Raw genomic sequence first — 26,328 nt, 5'->3', positions numbered from 1 at the left:
CTGCAGGATAAACCCTCAGATTATTGTAAAACATTAAGAAAAAAAAAAACAAAACAGCTTTGTTTATTTCTCAGCAATAGGCCCTTCTTCACACAAAAAAAGCTTCAATATTGCATAACACTTTAAAAGAGCTACTATCCTTGATAATGATGGCCATCAAATATATACATAGAACAGTCTTTCTCTGTCAGGGAAATAACTCTTGAGCTTTTGCAGATTGCTGTAAAAATTTTAACATCTATTAAGTGTTCCAAAATACACATCTCATTCATAGAAAATAACAAATTTGAACTGAAAAGGTACTAGAAAAGTCAAGTATATGCATTCATGACATTATGTCTGAAAGCAGAGATTTCTTTATTTTTTTTCAAATGTATTCTAGTAACTGCTTCCATTGGCTCTTAAGTTGCCATTTAAAATGGCCTCCTCATAACATGTCTCTTGGCTGAATCGAAGTCTCTAACAGGATTTATCATTATTCTGCCAGAACTCTGTGAATCACGATACTATTATTTGTTAATGAGCTTAGTTCAGCCTCATAGTATGATGTGGACAGTACGGTTCAAACCTGTTAGGTCAGTGTCATCAAACAGAGCAAAAGTAAGAAAAATGGATTGTTCCCAACTAGAAGGAGAATCTTTCATTGAGACTAGGTCTTTGACTTGGTCTTTGACCCTTCTTTTAAAGGGGAGCTCCATGAATTTTACGCATCACAGGGAGTACTACTCAGACTGTGAAAACCATTGTCTTCTATAGCATTGGAGGAGTTTTGTCAAGCCTGACATCACCAGGTGAAAGGTAGGATCCAGCGTTTTGGAGCTTGAGCCACAATAGGGAATAAAAGTTTTGATATCTCAGCCTCTGCTGCATTGATTTCAATTATTCTTAAGTGTATTTTGCAAGCCTCCTAACTATGTGGTACTGCACTACCAAATCACTGGAGTGCCCCTTTAACTTTTTTTCAGATGGAATTGAGCCAAAACTGTAAGGTACCATAATCAGCCACTGCAATCTTTCCCACTACGTCGAGTGACCATGATTGTTTTTTTTTACAAAACCCACGGTTCCTTGGATGAACACAACTACAATAGATTAAAAAAAACAAAGAGTGAGGTCCACAGTTTCATGAGCGACTCCGTTCTGTTGTGAGAATTGACTAAGAAATAACATCTTTGTGGATATTCCATGACAACAGACCACAGTAGGATTGTTTTTGCCAGCTGGAAATGCTGTATCAGCCTGTGCCTCCAACTCAGCAAACTGTGTTAAAGCGAACACCCACCATGCCAGTACAAACTAATACAGGAACTGTATCATTTTCTTTTCTTTTGTCACATCTTGAACCTGCATTAAACTTACTATGCATCTCAGTTACCACATGCATGTATACTGCCCTATCCCCACATTTCTTTTCCCAATTTCAAATGGCCTCCTATAGTCCTGACACTTCAGAATGATTCAAATATTTTAAAGGCACATACAGTATGTTACAGTATAAAATATAGTCAACCAGCTTTTATAAGGCTAGATATACAGTACGTATAAAATTGTTCACAATTTCTATAACAAGGTTCCTTGAAAAAGGCGGGTTTCTAAAAGTCAAAGCTACATTAATTTCCTCTTTAGTGCTTTTCGACCGCACGGTGATATATGTAAACAGGATGTGAACTTCTCTTCCTTTAAAGACATTGGTTTATAATAGTAGGCACTTATATTCATAAAAAATAATATAGGTGTAAACTTAATTCCTCATCACTTTCAATATATCCTTGAATCTTCAGCATCACCACATCACCAATCAGCCCTCCTACGTTAAATCTTGTTGTTTCTCTTCAACCGACCTGAAAATCATTGCAGTTCTCCGCAACGTCACCTCCCTCTAGACACTCTTTACAATGCAATCTGCTGTTGGACATCGTTTTTAACGGTTCAAGCTCTTGGAAAAGTTTCCATTTAGCTTAATTGACTCAGCTAAGGCTGCCGGGCATAAACTGACACTTAAATGTGAACTCAGATGTCTCTTTCCAACCAATATCTCCTTTGTATTTGACTAATTTGTGGTTAAAATCTAGTCAGGCCTTACATGTGACCAGTTTAACCTCTAAAAAAATTGTAATGTTAATAAAAATGTGGCAAGCAGCTAATTATTTTTCAAGTGCTTTAAAAAATTGAATTTTCCACATTGGTGAAAGATTGTGTGGACGGCAAGATTAATGACACAAAAACTAGTGTTTTCCTACAGCTCCTCTTCAGTTGACCTTTACATGATTTGAAATGAACACAATTTACCTATCTAACATCTATACGTATCTAACACTATAGATAATTGAGAAATTGTGTGGCAACAAAAACACTCTCGGAAGGGTGAATGAAACCTTTTCTGTTAGCGATGCACTAAATCTAGACACGGAGCGACTGAACCTACAGTAGTTTCTAAAGACATGTGGAAGCAGTTACACAATAATGTGATATACAAACATAGAAAAAAAAAAAAAAAAAAAAAAAAAAAAAACACGTTTCTTTATGTCCCAGTTAAAATTCAAATTGCACACTAGACAACAAGAAAATAAATAGGCCAAATGTAAGCTAGGGATGTATGGCACATTGTCCCTCAGTTAATTCACAGTTAATAAGATGTGCTGTTGACCCTAATACGGCACGACATCAAAGGCCTCGTATACATTATACCATCATGAGAGGCCCGGGTTAAACGTTCGTCACATTACCGCACACTTCACTTGGCAGGGAAATGGAAGGCTGATCTCTGTAAACACAAAGCCAACAAACCCCAAGGTGAGGTAATTATTTTAGACCAATTATGTCAGTGACACCATTGAAATACATGCTTATTTATCAATGCATGATACGTTGCTGTTAAACATCAAGTTGGATCAATTGGGTTATGTGGTTTCTGATACATGAGGCACGAAAAAAGTCACTGATTTGGCAAGTTTCTTTTGCTTTTGATGAAGAGCACTTGCAGAGATTGAGCCTAAATTAACATGTTCCTCTTATTCCTGGGTGTAATCTTCAATACTGTCATTGGAAAAAACAAAACAAAACATGTTTGAGGAAAGGGGCTGAAAGGATTAGAGCTACTGTCTATATTTGTAGACTTCTAAGAGAAGGGTGGGAAGACGTGAGGAGGAAAGGCTGCCATGTTGTGTGCAGGGCAGGGATGAGGAGGAAGTTAACAGCCTCGATGGAGGATGAGCAATGGGACTTGTGCTCAAAGACTCTGAATAAAGATGATTATTGCACACGGCGGCAGTAGTAGCCCAGGACTTTACATTTCTCGCACAGGTGTTGCGGGTGCTCCTTACTCTGGTCAGAAACGTCCAGGCCGTCCGGCTTCTCTAAAGGGCGCTGAGGATATAAACAGAGAACCAGTAATGAGTCACATTAAACACTGAAGAAAGCAAACCAAGCAGCACACACATAAATCTCTGAGTTATGCAAGCACTTTTCTCTGGCACCACATTCAACTCAGCTATTCGCCTAACTACTTTGGCCTCTAACGTTATGGGTGTATTCTATACAGACCAGACGTGCAGCAAACACAATTAGTTGCAGAGATATGGCACCACACATTCAGCTCTGGAAACTTGAAGCACACTTTAACAACCTGGTGTTAAAGAAAAAGATCCAGTATGCATTTTTTCATGGTGTCCTGTATGGAAATATAAGTAAACTGCTACAGCAATGGCTTTCTTGGAATAATTATTGAGGACAAAGGGAATCTGGGCAAAGCACATTCCGAGGTTATTTTAACAATCTGTCTGGAAAATTCTATTTCTCATATATTGTTCTGTTCTTGTTAGCGCTTTTTTCTTTTTTTTAAACCATTATTTATTCAAAGTGGTCTAACTAAAGGAACCCAGGTTACCACGGGTCACTACAGAGAGATATTTCTGTCATCCACTAATGAGTCTGCCAGGAAGTGTTGCGACTTTACTTTCGGCGCGTCAAAGACATCAGGTCCTTGAGAAAAGCTGGAAAATCTGATATATTTTATGGGGTCCCGTCAGCAGTAAGAAGGTACTAGGTTAAACCCCCGTACTGCAGGCATCTTCCCTGTTGAAGTGTCCTTCAGCTCTGTAGCTGAAGCTGCAGTCTGAGCTCTTCCCATTTGGAGAAAGTGAAAAGAAAACGTACAATAACTTACAAATTAATTACTAGCCGCGACAGTGATGGTGTTGTTTTCACCATGGCACATGTGGTCCTGGAGACACCTTCTACTACCACAGAGGCAGTGTTTATACGTCTGTGGGCCGATTTTGTGACGCAACTGTGCACAAATCATTACAGATGTGTAGTGAAGGTCGAGGTAAGATGAAGGCAGGCTTTGAAGATGGTAGTAGTCTTAGCAAGAGCCTTGGATGTGGAAGGGGCCATTGGCCACCCAACTAATGCCCTTGACCTGATTTGGCGTCACGGTTGTTGTGATTCATTTCAAGATGGTTTTTCTAGTTTTGTATGGTATAGTTTGGCACGTAAGCAGGAATCAGGAATTTTTGATTTGTTTTATAGAAGCGTTGTTTTGGCTTCAGGGGTTCAACCAGACAAAAAGAGGGCAAAAGAGTTCTCTGAGCTAGCAATCTTACTAACTGTCATTTAAATAGCTTTAACTGTCAGTTAGCATGCTTGTAAGCTTAATCGTTAAAAGGTCGATTGATTTGATGGCTTGCCATTGATCCATGTACATGGAAAACATGTCCCGATCACACCTGATGGAATGTGTGCCCTTGTTCTAAACCATATGCACTGGGCGTCCAAGAATTATATTTCCCACCAAATATTTAATGCATGTGGACGGGATTGGAAAATACATATTCAGGTTATTTATGGGAAATCCGCAGGGCAGGAGGGAGCCTTGCTGAGAGGCTGAACTCTTTGATACTCGAGGACACAGAGGTTAGTGGTCCATTTCAAACGCTGACAGGGGGGGAAATATGTTAAGTGGTTGACATTGCAAATGCAGGGAATTTGCTTGCCTGTGTGAAGCTTTGCCACAAGACAGAGGCAGAGAAGAGTGAGGTTTGCTCACCAATGAACTTGTTGGAAAGAAATGCATGCAACCTTCCACCCAGGCTTTTTAATGACTATAGCATTGTTCTTGGTTAAGATCTCTCATCGGTGAAGATGCAACTTAATCGACAAAAGTAATGATTGCAATAATTAATAATTGTAGTAAATTAAGCATTCAAAGTGCAACGTATGGAAGTCAGAATATCAATAGAGCAGCAAACAACTATTGTCTTTGTAAAGATATAGTTGAGAAATGTCCTCCTGAGCAAAGAGTGAAGTCGCTCTCCCTCTGTGTGTGTTGTGATCAGATGTTTTGCTTGCTTTGTTGACATAGCCGCCGTTCTGCACTGCTCTCATACGGCCGTTACATCTGAGCCCGTCCCAACGGACAGCGTCGTCCCAGAAGAATAGCACCCACCCTCCGGCTCTCCCTCACGTAAACACTGTTGGCTCTGTTAGCACTTTGACCGTAGTTGGCACGTTTAGCGCTGTTAGCACTGTTAGCTGCGAGCCGCGGGCTCAGCCATCGCCATGTTTAGAGCCGTTGAGAGGCAATAAAAATGCTCCCAATCTCGTATATTGCACCTTAAACTTTCCACTGTCTGGAAATGTTTAACTTCTAGCCAGACATTTTGGGTAAATATGTCGAGCATCGTCCCTTTCCTGCTTCATTTTATGTGAGTGTTAGCAGAGTGGAGCATGGTCCTCCGAGGTATTCAGAGAGCGAGCAGGGCCTCGAGCAGTAAGCCTAACTTTATTTCAGGAAGTGGAATTGGAAGAATGTGGAAAAGCATAAATATTCAAAGATGAAGGGTTGAGGATAAATATATCTCCAGCTGAAGAATACAGAGTGGATTATTTCTCAGGCGATCCATCTCTTTAGTCAACAGGCTGTGAGGAAAATTCGAGGTTAAGCTAGACAGACAGCTCACTGGCACATGTTTGCGGTTCTGAATAACACTTCACAGTATCTTGTTTAATATAAAATAACTTTTTTGTATTGTTAAATGTGAGAGGAATTCCTTAAACTGTAAGTCTCCATTACCTCAGAGGTTCTTTGTGTCTGTGAGAGATTAATAAAGACACTTTTATCAGTCAGGAAATGCAATTATTTTCTTCAGGAAAAAGCAATTGTTAGTGGTATGAATTTTTTATTCTGTTTTAATGAGGCCATCTGGAATACCCTCAAGACAATACGCAAACCAGAGTCTGGAATCTGTTTACTTTTTTTTGAGGCGCTTCAATTTACCACTTAAACGTGATTGAATAATGACTTCTTTTTTTTTTTTTTAAGTTAAGATATTACTGCAAATTCTTAAGTAGTGAATATCATATTGCAGGTACCTGTTTGTGTGGATAAACGTTGATGTGGCATTTGATACATTCTTGTCCCATGTTTGCCCAGGAGTTGCCACTCATCCACTTCCTCTTACACTTGGGGCACTTATACTCTCCGAAGCATCTCTTCTTCCCCTGGTACGGTGTCAGCCCTTCACCTTTGGGTCTGGCCTGTAAAGAACAGTATGGGTGAATAAAATGTATCCACATGTTGGGAAATGAATATGTTTAACATTCTTGACCTGATAAACAAAACTTTAGTAGTGCAGAAAATTCTTCGCTCGTTGCTGTCCAGAGTTCAGAGTGACTTTTTTAAGAGAACCTCTTGGACAGTAACGGATGTTGAGCTTTGACAGCAGGGTGTGTCCATCCTTGTTGTGCTTGTATATAAAACTTCATCATAGAGCACACAATATTGGCACAATATGTGGCTCTGTAATATACATTTACTTTCATTGCAGCTGTGTTACATTACTCCTCTGATTCTCAAGAGTGAGATGATTACAAACTGTCAGTCAGCCATGAAAAAGCATTAGCTTGAGGGCAATATTGTTGGGAGAAGCTGCTCCAATGACTTCATTTTGGCAACTTTATTTAGGCCACTAAAAAAGCATTGGGGGAAAAGACTGTTTTTCTTTTTTTGCTCTAAAGACATGCCACAGACAAACGTACTGCTTATGTCATCACAAGGATAAGTCACATACTGTCCTCCCTTCTGCCAAAAGAAACCCAAACGTAAACTGATTAGTTAGTTTGTCATGGCTTGTCATTAACAATCTGAAGCTCCATCTTCAAAACAAAAACAGAAAAATCATCCCAAAACTTACATCTGCCCAGTGACAGTGACTATCAGCCTAGGAGTGGTGAAAAAAAAAATCCTTCAATTTAGAAGACAAACATTGAGAATGGAGTTGTGAGGAATAGTGGTATTTTATGTCAAACATTAAAAATGCTTTTATGTAAAGATGGAAATCTGATACGGCAGAAATAAGTAATTTTGAATGCACAGCATGTGACTGATGTCAGCTTTCCAGAAGGTTAGGAAAGTCTCGATCTGCGTTCAAAGTGAAATCAGACCTGTCCACTCCACTCCTGATTCTCCTGCAAGCCTGCAGATTGTTTTCATAATCACTTCAACGTTGGCTGCAGATTTGGGAGGGATGTAAGTGTAACGGTGCAGAGAGAGTGAGAGGAGGGGTACGATCTGTAAACCTGGTCTTCCCTTTATTTGTCCCAACCCATGTGTGAGTAATAGGAACTTTAATCAGGAGCATCTGGCGCTGTCCGTATAGACGTCAGCAATTTGCATCAGCACCAGCAAGCCAACGCTAAGTATGAGCGGCTGTGCTTCAATCTGGCCCCTCAACAGCATGACCTCAACCCCACTGTCAGCCTCGCATCTCCCTCTGTGACAGCACGCTGGTTGGAAAATCTGACTTCTGCTGGCTTGCAGCACACCGGTGTATACGGGGGTTGTCTTGGTGCAAACAATGGGGCAGTCTCAAACACAATGCCATGGCAACATGTTGTTTGGATGCTCTCCTACCAAATTATCTAGTTATATTATGATCCAACAAACATTCTGCCATTTCGCTAAAAAAAATAACGCCAAAATCTGATTAATTTAAAGTTAATATATAAACTGTGATCAGAGTGGCAGGTGGTCTAACATTAACCCTCGTTATTTATTTGAAAATGTGAACAAAGTCAAATTTCCCATTGTTCAAATGTAAAAAAAAAAAAACAATCTCTCCCTGATACTGCAGCCAGGACTCAGCAGGACAGAAACAGCACTCATACTCCTCATGACCATTCCTCTCCAGCTCCATGCTGTTTCCAGGGTCTGGCCTTGGCCTTTGGCTGCACGTCATGCTCTGTCTGCAGCTGAGCTCTTTCAGATTAGATACAACCCTGTATGCAATCAGTTTGAAGATGCCCCTGATGTACACACACAGCAAAAGGATGATCTATTCAGTGCAGATGAGGAAGTAGATGCAATCTTGCTGATTAGGTTGCTCAGTTGTGTCTAAAAGAGGTTAATAAAGTTTTCAAGTACAAGAAAGGTATTTACTGGATATGTAGAGCTGAAAATTTAGTTGATTAATTCATGATTCAATTGTCAGAAAATGAGTCCAATTTTTTCAGATTCATTTTGTTTGCTGGTTTCGTCTCCCCAATTTCAAGCTTTTCATTGTCTTCTGTGATAGTAAACTGAAGCCTTTGGGTTTACCAACAATGGTTGCATAAAAACATAAAATCATTAGTAGCAGCCGGAATCACAGTAAATAAATCTGTTAATCATTTTGATTTATACACAAGTATTAAATTGTTAAACATGCACCAAAAACAAAGCCAATGGTCATTCAATGAGCCAATTTTTTAAAGTAAAACATATCACATCTGCCTTACAAACTGCACATGCAAATACAGTTTGCACAACTGCAAAGTAATGTCCAAATCAGTAGCCCTTTTTTTGGGTATTTGGAGTTATAATTCTGAGTATTGCACTCACATTGTGGTCTGTTGTTTTCAGGCCATTGCAACACATTGCCTCTCATGGAGGTCCTGAGATAAAGAGCTAGTTTTGATTCTGAAGGCATAAACTTCACAGGCACAGTTGGTATTGCACATTTCAATGGACAACCAAACACGTGGGAAAGAATGTCACAATAACATCTGGACTGTTGTGCCACCACTGTTAGCTGAGGCAGGCTGAGAAGTGTGGGAGCTAGATTCAGAGCAGCAGCTTATGGAGGAAGTTTTTCTTCACTTACATTCATACATACAAGGCCTAACTGGCCATTTACACTGGTGCAGTGGATTACAAATCAAAACCTGAGCAAATGTTTTAGTTAGGCTCGGTTTCCAGGAAAAATAACCACGCTTAGTTGCCTTTAAAGAAACATTTACAAACCATTCACAATACGCACAGTACAATGACTAATTTAATGGAACTGCGTCATCACACCACACAACACTCACACACAAGATGACCCTGCATGGAAGGATGTGTTTTATTTTCCTTTATCTGTACAAATAAAGCCATTCAAGCTGGTGGCAGGGTAAGAGCTAAATGGACATATCTGAGCCTTTAGAGCATTTTAGGTGTCCGTCAATCGGAAGCAAAGCTTTGGAACAGCGAATCGCTTGATGGCGTCCGTGCCAGGAGATGGCGAGACGTGTTTGTCATATCACTTTGCCATTGCCGGCTTTGCATTGAGTCAATGTTTGTTTATGTCCCCGAGGCTAGAGCCCCGCTAGTGAGATAAGGGTCAGCGTGTATGTGTTGAGGATACAGTGTCCGAAGAGAAGACATTGCAGCTCCATAACCACAACGACTTGATCACATCCTCATTTGGTCTAGATCACAGCAGGGACCCATCATGTCACACACACACACACACACACACACACACACACACACACAAACTTCGGATCAGTGAACTGTTAAATGAAGCATATACACACATACACGTGATACACACATTCACTGATGCAATCTCTACGCAAAACATGGCCACACACAATGTCCTTCTCTCGTCTTGTCCCCCTGAACACTCAGACATAAATTCACAAACACAGAAAGTCAGACACACTCTCAACAAATTCCACATCCACAGGTTTTCATACACTGTTGAGACACAACTGGAAAGTCTCGGCACACTGTTTCCTGCACTACTCCCACTCAGGGTTTAGCCCCTGCTACAAGGACACAGATCATTCTTTGGCTTACACTGTGGGATTAATGAGCTCACAAACTGCATTAAATAGAATAACAAGAGACCATAAAACAAAAAGGGAGACAACTATGAGACGCTGGAGAACAAGATGAACAGAAACAGAAGAAAGCTCATTAAGACTGAGAAAGAATAAACGTCTTGAGTTGGATGTGAAACAGCCTCGTGCTCCTCTAGAATCACACTCCAACATACACACACACACACACAAAAGAGAAAAGTGGACAAATACCACAAGCCCAACAGCTCGAGCCAACTGTGGAGAGACCCTCCAATCAGCCCCCTCTCAGGAGGGGGGAGAAGGGGAAGGAGAAACTGAGAAAAGGAGGAGGAAATCTAAATCCAAAGCAGATGGCCTCCATAGGGGCAGAACACGAGAAACAACGAGAGCCGTCGTAAAAAGAAACGCTGCTCTGCTTTCAATTAGGACATACATTTCAGAGAGAGGGAGAGAGAGAGAGAGAGCATTAACTAACTGCTGTAGCTCTGGCCATAACTGAAGTGGATTGGACTCATTATCATGTGGAGGAATGGGGAGATGATTCTCTGGGGGGTCAATTTTAACACATACATTGTACAAACAGAAATAATATTAGGAATTTTAGGCAGGTAGATTATTGAATTTGAAGAGGTGTGTTTAAGTGAGAGATCCCGGTCTAGACGACACCCACTGTGAAAGGTAATTCAGGTAATACCGTGAAATTGATTACGAGGTATGCAGCCCAGGCATCTGAATCGGAAATTGCAGTTTGAATATCATTTGGCCACAAAACCGTCTTGAAATTCTGCTCTAGTGTAAATCATAAAAAGATGTCTACTGACTTTGAAAAAAAAAAAGATGTGGTCCAGCCCTCTGCATGAGGCCTAAAGGTGATCTTGCATTTGTGTTTATCTTACATTCTAGGCTAAGAGTGATGACCAGTGGACAGACACCAGACACAAACCTGAACCCTTAATCCTCTGTCTCCAGCAACAGGATAGGTTAGCCTTGGTTTAATATTAGACGTCCCTTCCAAGATAAACCTAAGAGCAATCATTCTAAAAGACTACTTTCCTCAAGGTTGTGGATATGGGATTTCATACAAACTGGACTTATTAAAGGAGACATCTACCTACAATTGATTTGGGCTCCACTTTTTTGGCCACAGTCAGTCCACAGACAACAAATACGAGGAGACAGCGCATACAGTAAGGCTTGGGGTTTTTATTTGAACGCTAGATGCCATTCAGTGGTTTGTCTGCCGGCCTCTATGAGAAAACAAGGGATTTGGTGGGTAAAACAACATTGAGGCTTTGGAAAAGAGTTGGTAGTAATTGCATGGAACCACTTCTCTGGTTTGAATCTGGAGAGCAGGGTCTTTATTGGCAAATGCAGCTCAGCTTGAATATGAATACTGCCAATTCTTTAGATGTTTGAAATGTCTTCAAATAAACTTGAACATTGCAAAATAGGTGGTTTGTTGGATTCTAGAGAAGAAAAAAAAAAAAAATTTGAGTGCAAAATAAAGGATACAAATGTATCCTTGTGTTAACCCTTTCTAACATGAACCTTAAACAAAGTAACGCCTCTTCTCTAAGCCAAGTTTCAGACTTGATGTTATTTATGATAATGTGAGATTCTTCTGCGTGATATGATGTTCCAATCACAGCATTGTAGAGTTGCTTGATCATTGAATGCCAGGTCAGTGAGTCACAGCATAAAATTAATTTAAAATGGATAGCCTGAGGGTTGTTTGTCGGACCACACCGCTTGTCAGGTCGATCGGGGCAAATAATACTTTTACGGTTTAATGTCCACAATTTGTTTTGGGTTGACCACATCAAGGCAATTCAGAACATAAAAAATATGCAGTAAAGTCACATACTTTCACACATAACATTATCTGATGTGGTATTCCTCTCTGCATGGCACATAGAAAAATAAATAAAGAAAACAAAAAAGCACAATTTGACCCAAGTCTAATTTGTCCGAACCGTTTCTCAGTTTAGTCATCGTATTTTTGACCATTACCACCCGTGTTATCTGACATCACAGCAGCTTAAGATCTGAGGATGCAGTCATCAGACTGTCAGTCAGAACTGAGGGCCAAGTGAGGGCGTGCAGATGGCCTCTGCTTCAAGTCCCTCACAAGAATGACACTGTCACTACCTCAGCTGTGTCTCACTGCACACAGAACAAGCATGTTTTTATTGGCTGTTTCCGCTGCTGGACTAAACATCCCCGACCCCATGCCAGAACCTCAGCCAGGTGCATTATGGGGACTATTTATCAATCCCACCATGCACTACAAGCTCTAAATACAGCCACTGTTTTCTGTGGGTCTCTCTTTTTTTCGCTGCCATCTTTCTCACCTCTCTCTCTCTCTCTCTCTCTCTCTCTCTCTCTGGACGGCTCCTTTGCTGGTGCAGCTGTCTCTTTCTAATGCCTGAAAAGAAAAGTGGCTGAGGCTGAAAGTGACGGGGGGAACAGGTGGGCCGTTAAGTGATAGATTTGCCTTCACTTGAGCACAATGCACGTCAGTTTATAACAACAATCTACGTTGGCCGAAAAAGGGCAATAAGGGAAGAAACATGCTACAGCTTCAGAAACGATGCCAATTCAAAAACACACATGAAAATCCCCCCAAAATACAACAATGGAAATGTTCTGCATAGGAAAAAACAAAAGGTGTTGCAGAAAACCGGGATAATACATTAACAGCAAACACGGAAAAACGTTCACAACTGACACATGACGTCTGGCCGCTTTCTCAGTCCAAAAATCAAGCTGTTCCACTTAGCACTCCCTCTAGAGGCCTGGGGAGCTTCCATTGCGTTGATTGAATATACAGCCTTTTAATGTTGTACTTGTTTTGGAGTTTTGTGTGGTTCTTACATTGCAGCATTTGCTGTTTGAAAGCACTTAATGGCCGAAGACATCATTGTGCGTGATACGTGTCACTCCAATAAATGAGGACAATGTTAGTGACACTTTTGTATTCTCTCAGCCTTTGGAAACAATTCCACAGTTATTGCAAATCAAGGCCAAGTTCTTCAAGTATCCCAGTTAGAGCTGCCTTAATCTTGGTTTGCTGGCACAAGCCCCAAACTGCTGGGCTGCTCCCCAGCGTTCCGTAGCGCTCCGATCACTAGCTAGCATCTGGAAACCATCAGTGTAAACAAAGGAGCAGCGGAGGAGCTCAGGCCCCGCTCTGCCTTTTCCGCATCCCCCAGGGCATCACTCAGAGAGCAACACTAGAACACCAAACCAGCCCAGACCCGGTGTGTATTGCATTTTTGCATGCGTGTGAGCGCACACACAAGTGTGTCCATGCACATATCTGTGACCGCTCTTGTGTCTTCATCTCGGGAGCTTTATTTGCTTTAGCTGCAGTCCAGAAAGAGAGATAGATTTACAGATAGAGCGGATGGGGTTCACTCCACAATGTTAGCTTAGGGTCTTTTGGAGTTTTTGTTTGGTTTGCTCATTAACCGTAGAATTTCTGATAAGAATTCTAATTGCTTTAATGTGGTTTCATTTAGTGTTTTGGCCTTAGCAGTCTGTCTGATGAATGCTTCATGGGGGAGAATCAGGAACCTGGCTGTGGTTTAAACCAGAACTGGTTCTCCTCTGTGAAACCTCAAAAAAGATCAAAGCATCAATCACGCCTGATCCTTCTCTGAGACACGACAAGGAAATATTTCCTGAACATTACATAATAGTGTTTCAGTAACCATATATCTATCACTCATGTGGTTTGGTCTTTTTTCAGTACAGCTTAAACCTCTAAAATGTGGTTCATGGAGCTTTTAAACACTGAACCTCACACTTAAGCAAACTCTGCGATGCTTGTAAACACACACCACAGGGGAAAGCAGAGTTTTGCAGTTGTGTCTGCAACCTGTTACAGCAGAGAAGAAAGCTTGCCATCAGTCTTTATGGATGTGTTTTCACCATAGATGTGGTTTTCACTTTGCTCATGCACTAAATAATTATTACTTTTCCTGCGTAGATAGTCATGATAACAATATTCCCAATCAACAAAAATGTGCATGTGTGGCTAGGGGGCTAGATATTAAGTTAAGTGCTCCAAAACAGCAGTGACTTGTGTTTTCCATAATGCTGCAGATCACTGCGGCTCGTATTCCTAAGGTTGTTTCACAGCTTCATGTCTACAACTGCTGAGATAAGCATTCTTATCTTGTACAGTTGTCTCTAAATATAAACCTCAGCATCACACAATCGTAAACCACAATCACACACACTTTGGGCTTATGCCCGCGCACCAAGCGCACAAATGCATGCATTTATCCTATACATGTAAAAGAAATTGCATATAAAAGTATAACAACAAGGTCACTTGTTGTACTGTCTTAAAAATAGACATATATTCGCACATAATCTCAACCTTAACTGCTGCTTATTTCTTTAATGTATCATATAATCTGTCATCCACGTCTATTAATTTCAATATCACTGAGCTACATTTAAAGAAAAAGTGGTACTTTAATAGAGCTATTTAAATGTACTGGTTACTTAGTCACCTCATTCATTGCAAGTGTGGCAACAAGCAGAGAGCTGGCATAACAGTGCTACTTTCAAGAAGCTATTTGCAACACTTCCTTCTGACTGGGAGCTAAATATGCATACGCATACATAAATCTGACCCTTCAATTCACATGTTAACTGTCAATCTATAACGTGCAAATGTTTTATGAATCGATCAAACAGACTCACTGACATTGATTTATTATTTCTTCTAATGTTAGGCAACAAATGGTATGTGAGCTCATCAGATAGGACCTCCCATCACTATCAACTAGCACTTGTCTGAATCTGCATTGCACCCATGTGGGTCAGGGAGCTATTCTTAAAAAAGGTTTCATATTCTAGAAGCTCTTTATTTTAGCTATTCATATGTGCTTGACATTTCATTACACTATAAAAAGCAATTTTCTCACAATAGCACATCCCAGTTGTTTCCAAGTCTAAATATGCCCGTGAGCCATTTGTGCATTTGCTGCATTTATACTCTCCCAGGTGTTGAGGGGAGGCAGCAGAAACAGGGTGAAGTAAAGTGTTATGTGGCGAGGAACTATAACCATTGCATCTTATCAAATCCACAGCTATTTAAAAACTTCAATCTTAACAGGCAACACTTCCTAAAAGGATCACATACCCACTTGGACCTGAAAAAGTGCATTAAATACCAACAGTGCAGTCTATTTAAGGTGGACGTTAATACATTTAAATTGACCTGAAGCTAAATATTTTTAAGTACGAAGCAACACTTGAGGTTAAAGGTTTTTCCCTTGTGGGTCTCTGTGTTTAACCACTGAGATCACAAGTCATTATAAATGGGCTTGTTATCTCACCGTGATGCAGAGGGGAGGATGTCAAGAGGACAACCATTCCAACAACTGTTTTAAAAGAATAACCACAAGTCCTTTTCCAGCTCTGTGGGGACGCTGAAATAGTTCATTCTAGGAAATGGTCTCTGCTTGACAGAGTAAGTGCACTGTGTCTGAGACTCTATGTACTGTATGTGTATGCTTCTACTGGAAGAGACAACACACACACACACACACACACACACACACACACACACACACACACACACACACACACACACACACACACACACACACACACACACACACACACACACACACACACACACAAATGCTCTCTGTGATGATCTTAAAACAGAAGGAGATTCAAGGTTTAACATTTTCTTCAGATACTCGTGATGTCCCGTAATAGTATCGGGCATATCACTTATGTTTAGTCTGTTCTTTGACATGCTGAGATATCACACAGGGAAAAGGTAAATCAAGACAGCTGTACCAAAGATAAAACATCCCACAGCTGTCAGTCATGTAGATAAGTGGAAAGGCTGTGCCAGAAAATATCAAAAAAAGTTATTTAGTGCTTTAAAATGTGTCATCAATAACACACTGAGAAAATGTTTAGGCGTATTTACAAGAACAGCATGCTGGTTCATAAAATGTATATTGTTTTAATTCTCTTTGTGGTTGTTCCTTTAAAATAAAACAAAGAGCAAAGAAATGCAAGTAGGATTGCTGCACTTTTGTAATAATCATTTAATACTAATATAGATAGAATGATAGGATATGATGATTTCCACTAGAAACAGAAAACAAAGAAATACCCTAGAGGATCATTTTTACCAGTCTGATAAGATTTCTTTGAACTCACTAACTTCCATGTGTTTGTGACCTTGGACAATAGATTTTCTGTCAGTGGCTGGGCTTAGTAAAAGGATCATAAACAAATTCTAGTAATAGGAGACAATGCAGCTTTCCATTATTATATTGTGAAAAAAAAATTGGCAAAGTTGACACAATATGCTCTGTTGATTTAGATTGAAACAAATCTATGCTAAGTCGTCTTTAATGATGTTTTTGCGTACAAATGAAATTTGGTGACCTTCAATTTGTGGTTGTTTTGATAAACCGGAGGTGGAGGTCTTGTATTATGGGTTGTTGTTTGATTCTGCTCAAGAAAATAATGAGAGGATATTTATTTTCAAGGAAACTCTCCCCCCAAATATATTGATTACTATGAAATTTCCCCCGGTGCCCCAACCGACCAGTATTATTCTAAATTCTCATCTTACTCCCCTGCTCTTTTTAAATGGGCTTTCTATACAATGCATGGAGGCAATATAGACCTACCATGTATGCACACATGTGTACTTGTGTGTGTGTGTGTGTGGTCAGATTTTTTCTCCTCAGTAACAGACCCACGTCATTCGTGTCCAAGACAGCTGCAGAGGCATATCACCATGCCAGAGTGCTCTGTGCCAAAACCTTATTCCCAGATTCCTAGATTTCCACAACCCAGCTTCCCTAATCGGCCCCAGATCTCAGTGTCATGTTCTCGGATGACTGATGAATAACCCTGAGAGTCAAGTATGTGGGTGTTTTACTTCATACCAAAAACAATCTCTTGTTTTAAAACTGATGATTTTGACAGAATTCATTCCCTCTCTTCATTCTTCATTCATAGAAAACAGGAGTATGGGCCAACTGGGCCTTGGAATCTGTCCTGGTTGAACCCAGAAGCTTGGTTTCACCAACAGCTTGACATGGACGCGGCCTCTTTTTAAAGGAATAGGATCATTTTCCATACACCTACACTCACCATTTTACAGGACGCTACGAGCTAATGCTAAGTGGTGCCGTGGGTGTGATCCCCCCCCCCTGCTCTCTCCTAGCCTTGGATTTAGCTACGGTCCCACTAACAAGTTGTGCAGCTGCACAGCAGCATTAGGTTACCGGCTCGGTGAATGACAAGAGCAGGTTTGGTGGTGGACCGGGGCATACAGAGGTGCACACAACATCTTGTCATCTGTCACAGGAAGCTCTTACTGCTGCTGTCTATGTTTGCATGTATGAGCCTGTGGTGGATGTGTTTGTGAGCGTGTGTGTCCGTATATTTCCGTATGTCCCTCTGCCAGATATACTGCACACGTGTGTTGCTAATCTCAGTGTCACTTGGTGTCGATGCTATATTGGACCTATGGCCCTATATGGTTTCTCAGTGCTCTTGCTATAAAGGCTCTTTCTCTGTATAACTCCTCAAAAATAAAACATGTTGACAGGTAGAGGCCACATATGTTTTCTCACAGTGAGATGAGTGGCCTGTCTGCTTTGACACTATGACAGAGAAAAGTTGTCTGATACAAGATGTCTCCAGCATCCCTTGATAAGCCTTATCATTTTTTAAAGGCAGTCCCCACTCACTGTCAGAGACAGACGCAGGGCCTTCAGAGCCTTTGCTGCGACTGGAAGGAAGATCAGGGGTCACTCTGGAAAAACATTCCCATGATTCACCTCCCCCCAGCCCACATCCCTGCCAGAAACTTCCCGACACACTACAGGGCAGTGCGTACAGACAGAGAGGAGGGACAGAAACAGTTTCTAAATGATATGCAGGTTATTTTTTGTACAGTAAGTAAAGGGGCCACCAAAATCTATTTTCACTTGAAAGTTACAGAAGCACTGCATGAGGCCTACAATTAAACTTGAGTTATAGAAAACGCATCATTACCGTAAAAAAATGGCTTGAATCTAATATTAAATTTATAAATGTATTATGATTATTTCCTTGATAAGAATCTTTCTAGTGCCAATTCATAAGTTATCTAGATAACTTATGAACTAGCACAACAAAAGCACACAAAAAGGTCTGCAGCAACGCTACAATATACTGTGGCTAACTTGTTGCTAACTCCTACTAAGTACACACACCCCTTTGACTTCACACCCCTTTGACTTCACACATTGACCACAACTGTGTTTTAGTCAAAGGTTAACACAGTCCTGATTCCTGAGAGCGATGGAGCTCCTGGGTTGCCTGCCAGAGAAGGACTTCAAGATACTTAAGCATACAGAGAGAGCGAGAGAACACAAAGTTACATTAAAACCACAGAAGAGGCCCCTATAGTCTATATGTTGACATATAGACAAGCAGACTATATAGGACCGCCTGTATGGTTTGTTGTTGTACTTCTTTTCTTTCCTCAGTAAGATCCAAGGCTCTATCCAAACATACTTGAGTCTGACGCACCACTGTAATGCAGCGAGGGCCCTGCTGGGGGAACAATACAGGCCTGCCTTCCTGACCTCTCCGTCTAGCAGATCCTACAGACATACAATGACTGCCTTAATTACCAGCCTCCATTCCCACCACTTGGGCTTTCCCCAATGGTGCCCATTCAGAACCGCGGTCTCTCCCTAAGGTGCCCATTCAAGCGCGACACAAAGCCAGCAGTGTCGGCCCCTGATCTCTTGACACCAAATCCAGTCCTGTGTGCCAGCACTCGCAGCTTCACAGTGTCTCTGTCTGTCCGTCCCGGTTGTCCGTCCTCTCTGTCAGTCTGTCTCACATCACTTAAGAACTCTCTGTGGTTCATGTGACATGAATCGGTGCTGCTGTGAGGAGCAATTAGCTCGACCACATACCGATCAACCTGTTGAGAGAAGTATGGTGGTTTGGTTTGTGGAACTCCAATCCATTCTGAAGTCCTTTTCACCCACTCTACTTTTCTCAGCTCGCTAATTAAAGTTTAAGTGGATATCATTGTAATGTGTAGAGGATAAAGTAAACACATCATGTAAAGTGTCTGTAAGTAGAGAAGCTTAATCAGGTAGTTTGAAATCCAATTAGCTGCGTTTGTCAGCTTTAAAAGAGGTTTGGCAATCAGTCCTTTAGTATTTAAGTTTTATACAACGGCATGAGACAAACAGATTCAACCTGAACCCAACATGCTGCATCTTTGGCTGAAATTAACATTTATTATCGTTATTGATTAATCTGCAGATTATTTTTGAAATTTATTGTATCATAATTTGGACTATAAAACAGTGAAAAGTGCCCATCACTTTCCAAAAGCTTATAGTGACGTCTTCAAATGTCTTATTCTGCTCAAAACCCAAAGACATACAATTAACTGTGTAAGGCCGGGACAAGCAGCGAAATATCGAATTTGAGAGGTTGGAATCATCAAAAGTGAGTATTGGTAATACGGGATATTGTACACTGTCAATGTTGTAAATATATTGTATATATGGGAGGAGCATTAGCATTCAGAATAAGCTAACAAAGCCCTCTGGCCCTGGTGCTCTAACAGGACATCATGCTGTCGTGAAAATGTGACATCTGACCCTCTGATCCCTCCCTCCTCCCTCGGTGAAAAGTGAACCATCCTGTTCTTGTTCCTGTAAATGCTAGTGTTGCTGCCATCATTCTTTAGTGGAATGACATCCAGTAAAGAGGTAACATGTTACATTCTTTAAAGGGGTTTGTGCAAATGTTCGATAAGACATAAAGAAAATAATAGAGGAAGCACATAATGAGACTAGATTATGAAATGAATGCTGACCTGGTTTCTCTCATGCTGCAGAGACAAGGCTTACATAAGGCAATGTGAGGAGGAACTGCCCCAAACACATGATTGTTTATTTTCTTTTATTAACTCTATCCTTTCAGCGCTGGCTCAGCAGCATCACAGGAAAAAGATTCATGTAACAAAGGTTTATATCAGAAACTCAAATCTAAGCGTAATGTAGACAAAACAACTTTGTCTGAAGCTAGACAGAAGCTTAATTGTATCTTTTGATTGAGGAAAAGGCGACAGCTTTAAGTCAGTATATTATGTCTTCATACAAAGCTCTCCTGATGAGTTTGGAGCTTCCATTGTCATTTCACCGTATTTCAACATTTGATCTGAGGGCAGCTGTAAACTCACCTGACTATGGTTAATGTAACAGTGCACCGCCTCCCAGAGATGGGGTTATAGGTGTCATGGTTACCAAAACAGGAAGTGGTGCGATTGTTGTCTCAGCAAAAAACTAAGAGGAAGAATGGGATTTCTGTACAGAACACAAACCAGCTGGCAGGAAACCGCACTTTTATCATTCCTTTAACTTTGATTTCCTTTCAGGGGAAGTGCCCTCTCCCCTTTTTCGCCGGCTCTAAACTCTTGTGCCCCTCTCAACTTTTCGAACTTACCCTCTCCGTGTCTGACAGAGCTCCATGCCATGACAGTGACACATCCGAACTCCCTGCCTGCCACGACAAATAACTGCAGCCATGTCAGAATTGGCCCCATGGGCACCGAGATCACGGGGGTAAAATGTGAAACATTCTCTCATGACAAATGTTGAAGTGTGACAGCGGTGTTGAAAGATTGTTTATCGACAGGGTTAACAAACTGCAGGATGCATAAAGAGAGACAGGGAATGAAACAAAGACAAGAAGACAGAACAGCTGGTGGAGCCAGAGGAAAATGTAAATACATGATTCCCCTCAAGATATCTTTCAGTGAAGGCAGGAGGTTTGTTAAATAGAGATTAGAAAAGCTGAAGGACAGATGTAGAATCTATGTTCTTTCTCCTCCCCGGAACATTAGCCTCCAGGGGACAGCTAGCGTCTCCATCTACGTTAAGCCCACATAATCTGACTATTGAATAATCAGCACTGTGCTAACTATCAAACAGCGCTAGACATCAGGGTTAGCGAGCTATTTTAGACCATTTAACAGCATGTTTCCAATACAAGATTTGACAAATGTTTTGCCAGGGGCTTGAGGTGGAGCTGTTCTGAATATAAATAGGAAAATTAAACTGGACTTTAAATTATTCAGCTTTTTTTGTTGCCTAAATAATTTTACATTACAGGAAGCTACAGGTTGTGAACCAGAGTTTCTGCAAAAAGGGAGAGAAAGGCCTTTTGGCTTAAATACCAGAGCCAGCTGGGAAAAAAATGAACCTGAAGTGAGTAGACCAAAAAAGCAAACCCACAAGCCAGGCACTTAAACCGTCTCTGACTAACTGTTACAGCTGAAAGGTCAATAGGATAACACCATGGGAAAACTCTTCCTTGTGAATGGGACTTTTAATGATTAACAATTTCCTACAAACATTTTCTTTTCAAGGAATTTGTTTATCTTCAATTATATTTTCTCTGAAGTTGTATAAGTTTGTTCCCCAAACAGGATACTCTGTTTATTCTATTCTACAACCCTTTGTTCTATTATAAAGTCTTGCTCGGAATTATTTTGATTGAGTAAAGGTAGAGAGCATGCTAAAAAGATGAAGACTCATCTTCAAACCTCAACCTGATTCATTTAGGACTTACAATTTCCAGCCTTGTCAGCGTGTGGCTAGTAATGTTTTCAGCCTGTGAGTCTGTGTGTGTCATCCTGGTCAAATGTTCTTCTGGAGACACCTACTGTTGCAGTGATGCTTTGTGTACTTTGCCAAGTGTTTACATGTCTGTAGACAAATTTTGACATGGTGATAGCGTCACAATCGTACAAGATACAGTCATGATTTACAGATGTTTAGTTACGATCAAAATGAAGGCCTAGTTCGGAGGTGGGTGGTCGGAGCAAGGGCGCCACAAAGTACGGGGGTAGGAAGCAGGGAAGTGGCCATTTGCTCCCCAAAGATAATTGTTTTCCAAGAGTGAAGCAAGCAGATAGCGCTGTGCAGAGATGTAACACTGGAAAATGATAAACTTGCAATGTGTATTTTACGCATTACCGCTCTACTCTACCCCAATCCCCTAGTACAACAACAAACTGGAACATTAAAACAAAGTGGTTGCACAATTATCCCAGCATGACTGCTAAGCAATTCAGGAAATGGATCAGTGCTCTGTCAAAGGCAAACAGTGGAAGATTTAAAACCAAACAACAACCGCTGGTGTTTGTTAGGGTGGACAAAGTGGGCTGCAGTAATGACGAGTCATTAAGTTTATCACCACGACCAAAGAAAAAGCACATTACTCGAAGTGTGATTCACCTCTGGTGTGAAGAGGCCCTCACTTCACAGCTCGCCTCAGGTCTCCATGTTGACACTGTTATGGGAGATCATGGTGACCATTTGTCACAAAGGACAGGCTGCTGCTGCTGAAATTACCACCACATGAGGTGTGAGGTCCATCGGTTATTGGCATATGGTCACAGATACAGATCAAATGCATGAAAGAGGAGGACTGGTTGACAGGGACTGGGATGAGAGGAAATGTCAGCACTTGTATTTATCAAAGTGAGTTCCTTTTGAACTCCATCCTTATGCAAAAAGGAGAGTAGAGTAACTTGAATGATTCAGTTACATATCAGCATATATATGTCATGGGACACATTTCGATCCATGTCAACTTCCTGTAAACATCAGGCCAAGTCAGATATCAAAACAGAGATAAGTAGAGGAGAGAGGTCAACAGAAGAAAGAGTAAAGTCTGACATTGATATATATCAGTGTGTGTGTGTGTGTGTGTTTGTGTGTGTTTGTGTATATACACATTTATCAAACCCCATTGAGCAAAAGGAGGATAAAGAAGGCTCTGTATTTAGATAAAAGAGCTCCAATTTGATTCTGTTAAAAATAGTAAATGTGATGCTCTTGGTCCTGCTCCTCTGTACAAATGGATTCATACAGCACATTCCATATTTAAGTAACGGTGGGCCAAAAGAGACAAATCTGACTGTCATCAGGGCATCCGTATCTATGCAATCTAAGAAATGAAAAATATGCAGACGCCGCAGCCTCAAACAGGTTCATTGGCCTTAAAGCAAAAGTTAAACATTTTTGGAAAAATGCTTCGTAGCTTTCTGACCTGAGAGTTAAATGAGATTGATACCACTGACATGTCAGTTTGTTAAATATGAGTTCACTGAGATGCTGGTTAGCTTAGCTTAGCACAAAGACTGGAAACAATGGCAAAAGGCTTGCATGGCTCTGTCATATAAAGCTCACTAATCAACATATCTCCTTTGTTTGATCCTTAGCAAAAAGTAAAATAAAAGAATAAATCTTCTTATCTAACTCGTGGCAATAAAGAAAAATAAGCATGTTTCCTAAAATGTCAAATTGTTACTTAAAAGGCCCAGAAACATATTTTATCTCACAGCGTCTTACATACAATAAGCTCCTACATGAACATTTTCTGTCAAAGCCTTTATTATTCATATATTTTGTTTGTGCTTTTCTCACTGGCTTGAAGTGAGCAAGATATCATAAATCACTTTGCTCCAATCAGGACAACATTTGAATATAAATGAGATTAGTGTTGTGGGATTGAAATAGCATAGCTAAAAAAAAAAATGTATTATTACTGTTTAACAACAACTTTGATTGTTGCACATTTAGAAACGGAAAAAGAGCGATACCTCTGCCAGATATAGGCAAAAGGTTGAAACCAGAAGTAGTGATGGATGTCATGTCAGTTATGTTTGGCTTTTAAGCTTTTATACGAATAAGTATTCTACCAGTTTCAAAATATCTAAAATTGCTCAGAAGAGTGAAAAAACATGTCCAGGAAACTATAATTCTAAAGGGACTGAACCCGAGGAATGCATTGCAACCAGGAATGGGGCATAGTAACTCTCAGAGACGCATAAAACACACACACACCGGCACACACACAGCAGCAGCAGCAGCAGCAGCAGCAGCAGCAGCAGCAGCAGCAGCAGCAGCAGCAGCAGCAGCAGCAGCAGCAACAGTCACCCCCACATACCCACAAACCTGCATTCCGGCAAAGACATTTTCCATGAGTTAATCTTTCTACAGGGACACATAGCAAGACGATGTCATTCAATCATTTTGATCACTCAATATCAGAGGTGGGGCAAACTGTTGAGAGGATTAGTCCGGCGAACAGAACCAAATCATGAGTGCAAGTGGAAGACATCTTGGAGGGGAGCCAAAGCGTGGCAGTGAGGGGCATTCTGCTCATAACTGGGGGAGCGACCTCATTTTCCGAATAAAAGCCAGTTTACATAACACCTCTCTCCCCATGACAGCGAGCGCTGGGCAGCTGCTGCCAGGCCTGTGGCTTTCACTCAACTACCAAGAGTTCCCCTGAAAAAAATAATTCTCTCAGTACAGCCACAGGCTTCCTCTGCTGGATTCCAATATTAACATGTTATAACTAAAAAAAGTTATGCATAAACACTTTGGTAACCTCAAATATTTAATTGCCTGTCTATTATTCTCTCAGAGCCAAGCAGTGGAAGGGATAGGGAAACCATCGACCACAGTGACTAAGGTAATGGATCCAGCACTGACTTAACCCTTGACTCTCCTTCAGCTGCAAAAGAAAAGTCAACTTTGGCGGAGGCAAGGTGGTTTTAAAGCATATGATACAATCTTTTGATAATGAAATCTACATTCAAATGTATATATTGTTATGGATTCAGTCAACAGTAATAATAAGATTAACACATTTGAACCTCTTGAAATACTTAACTCAAACTATTTGTTTTTTTAGCCTCAATTTGACAACAGTTTAGTGCAAAGCGGTTCACTAGTCAAAGCTGGTGTACAGTAGTCTGAAGGAACTTGTCATTCAGTGTAACAGTGTGTATCATCAATGTGTCCGTGGAGGTTTTTTGGGACAACAATGGATGTCTACGGTACGGAGGAATACAAAGACAGTGCTTGTCAGTATCAATTCATTGTTTTTGTTTTTAGCATGGGATTTGTTGACAGAACGCTAATACAGGAAATCACTGGCCTTATCTTATGATTTAAAATAACTGTACATGTAAATAAATGTGAAATTAATCCTAAAACTAAACCATAAAAGTCATAGCACAATAAAACATGTTGTGATGAAGTGGAAGAGACTGTACAACTCATCCGAATGTGATTCTCCATGATGGACCTGGATGACATACTTAGCAGCGCTCTGTGAAGCAGGAGCCTCTGTTTTGGTTGGCAAAGCACCTCTGAACAGTACACACTATTAGTAGGGACACATTCATCCTCAAATGCATACCAGAAACTCTGTGAGCACACAAGTGATCGCTGCACCTTGTGAAACAGAGTAATGATAATGTAGAACAAGAAAATATTGTTTCTGAAAATGACGCAAGTCTTGGATAATAGGTAATTTGAACACTCTCGCCATTAAAAACAATGTTTCAATTGCAAGACATGTATGACATCTGCTATTTGGGTCCTCGGCTGGTTAAGTAAGAAGAGGCACGTAATGACAGGTGACTTGGCAATAGTGTAAGTGATGTAGCACAAATGGAAGGTAAGTTTATGGAGAGAAATAAAGCCCAGGAGAGACCTAAATATCTGAGATGGTGTTGAACTGTGTAGGTGCAGAGGCCGTTTGGAGACTTGTTCTGCTTTTTGAGTTACTGTTGGCAGTTTAACGAACAGCTGAAATATAAACCAGAAGACGGCTGAGTGTGATTTTGCAGTCCACCCCTGAATGCTTACAACTACAGCATGATTGATTTCACAGCCTTTAGTGTGAAGGGGGTATTTTGTTTAATACAGCAACCTTTTGACCTTTTCATTTTAGAATAGTGCCGTGAAGAAGATCAGTTTAAATGTACACAGTGAGTGTTACAAAAGGCGATAAACATACTAAATGATGTATTACTTAATGCACACCTGCTTCCGCATTGAATATCAGTATCATTTGATCAACGCTCACATCAACAACTACAGCATTACATAAAGGAAAAACCAAGTTACATGTTGCATGAAATACTACGACCCAAAAATTCCCATTAGAGTTGTCAATAGATGATCTAATTCCCACAGATTGCAGCCTGAAGCTGTCCAGGAGATATTTCATCAGTACACAGGTCATTTACAGACCTCCCGAGACCAGTCATCATATGTCATAAAGCGAGTCAGAGCATTTTAATCTCACATCTGCTCCTCATTACCATTCAAAAGAATGCAAAAG

The 26,328-nt window shown here is 40.7% G+C and overlaps 1 protein-coding gene across 3 annotated transcripts in view; it reads right to left on the bottom strand.

Annotated features, from left to right (window-relative positions):
• Positions 1-2,502: 2,502 nt before the first annotated feature.
• Positions 2,503-26,328, bottom strand: part of zcchc24 (zinc finger, CCHC domain containing 24) — a 28,884-nt gene continuing 5,058 nt past the window's right edge. For 2 of the 3 annotated variants that reach the window (XM_054600657.1, XM_054600655.1), the window contains exons 3-4: positions 6,373-6,537; positions 2,503-3,366 (exon numbers count right to left, since the gene is read on the bottom strand). In XM_054600657.1, the coding sequence (XP_054456632.1) occupies positions 3,253-3,366; positions 6,373-6,537 (279 nt within the window). In that variant the 3' untranslated portion in view covers positions 2,503-3,252. The remainder of the gene's footprint in view (positions 3,367-6,372; positions 6,538-26,328) is intronic. The other variant, XM_054600656.1, reaches the window with a different exon arrangement.

Source organism: Anoplopoma fimbria, chromosome 6, assembly GCF_027596085.1.
Source record: "Anoplopoma fimbria isolate UVic2021 breed Golden Eagle Sablefish chromosome 6, Afim_UVic_2022, whole genome shotgun sequence".
Taxonomy (NCBI): Eukaryota; Metazoa; Chordata; class Actinopteri; order Perciformes; family Anoplopomatidae; genus Anoplopoma; species Anoplopoma fimbria.
This window is presented reverse-complemented; position numbering and strand designations above follow the sequence as displayed.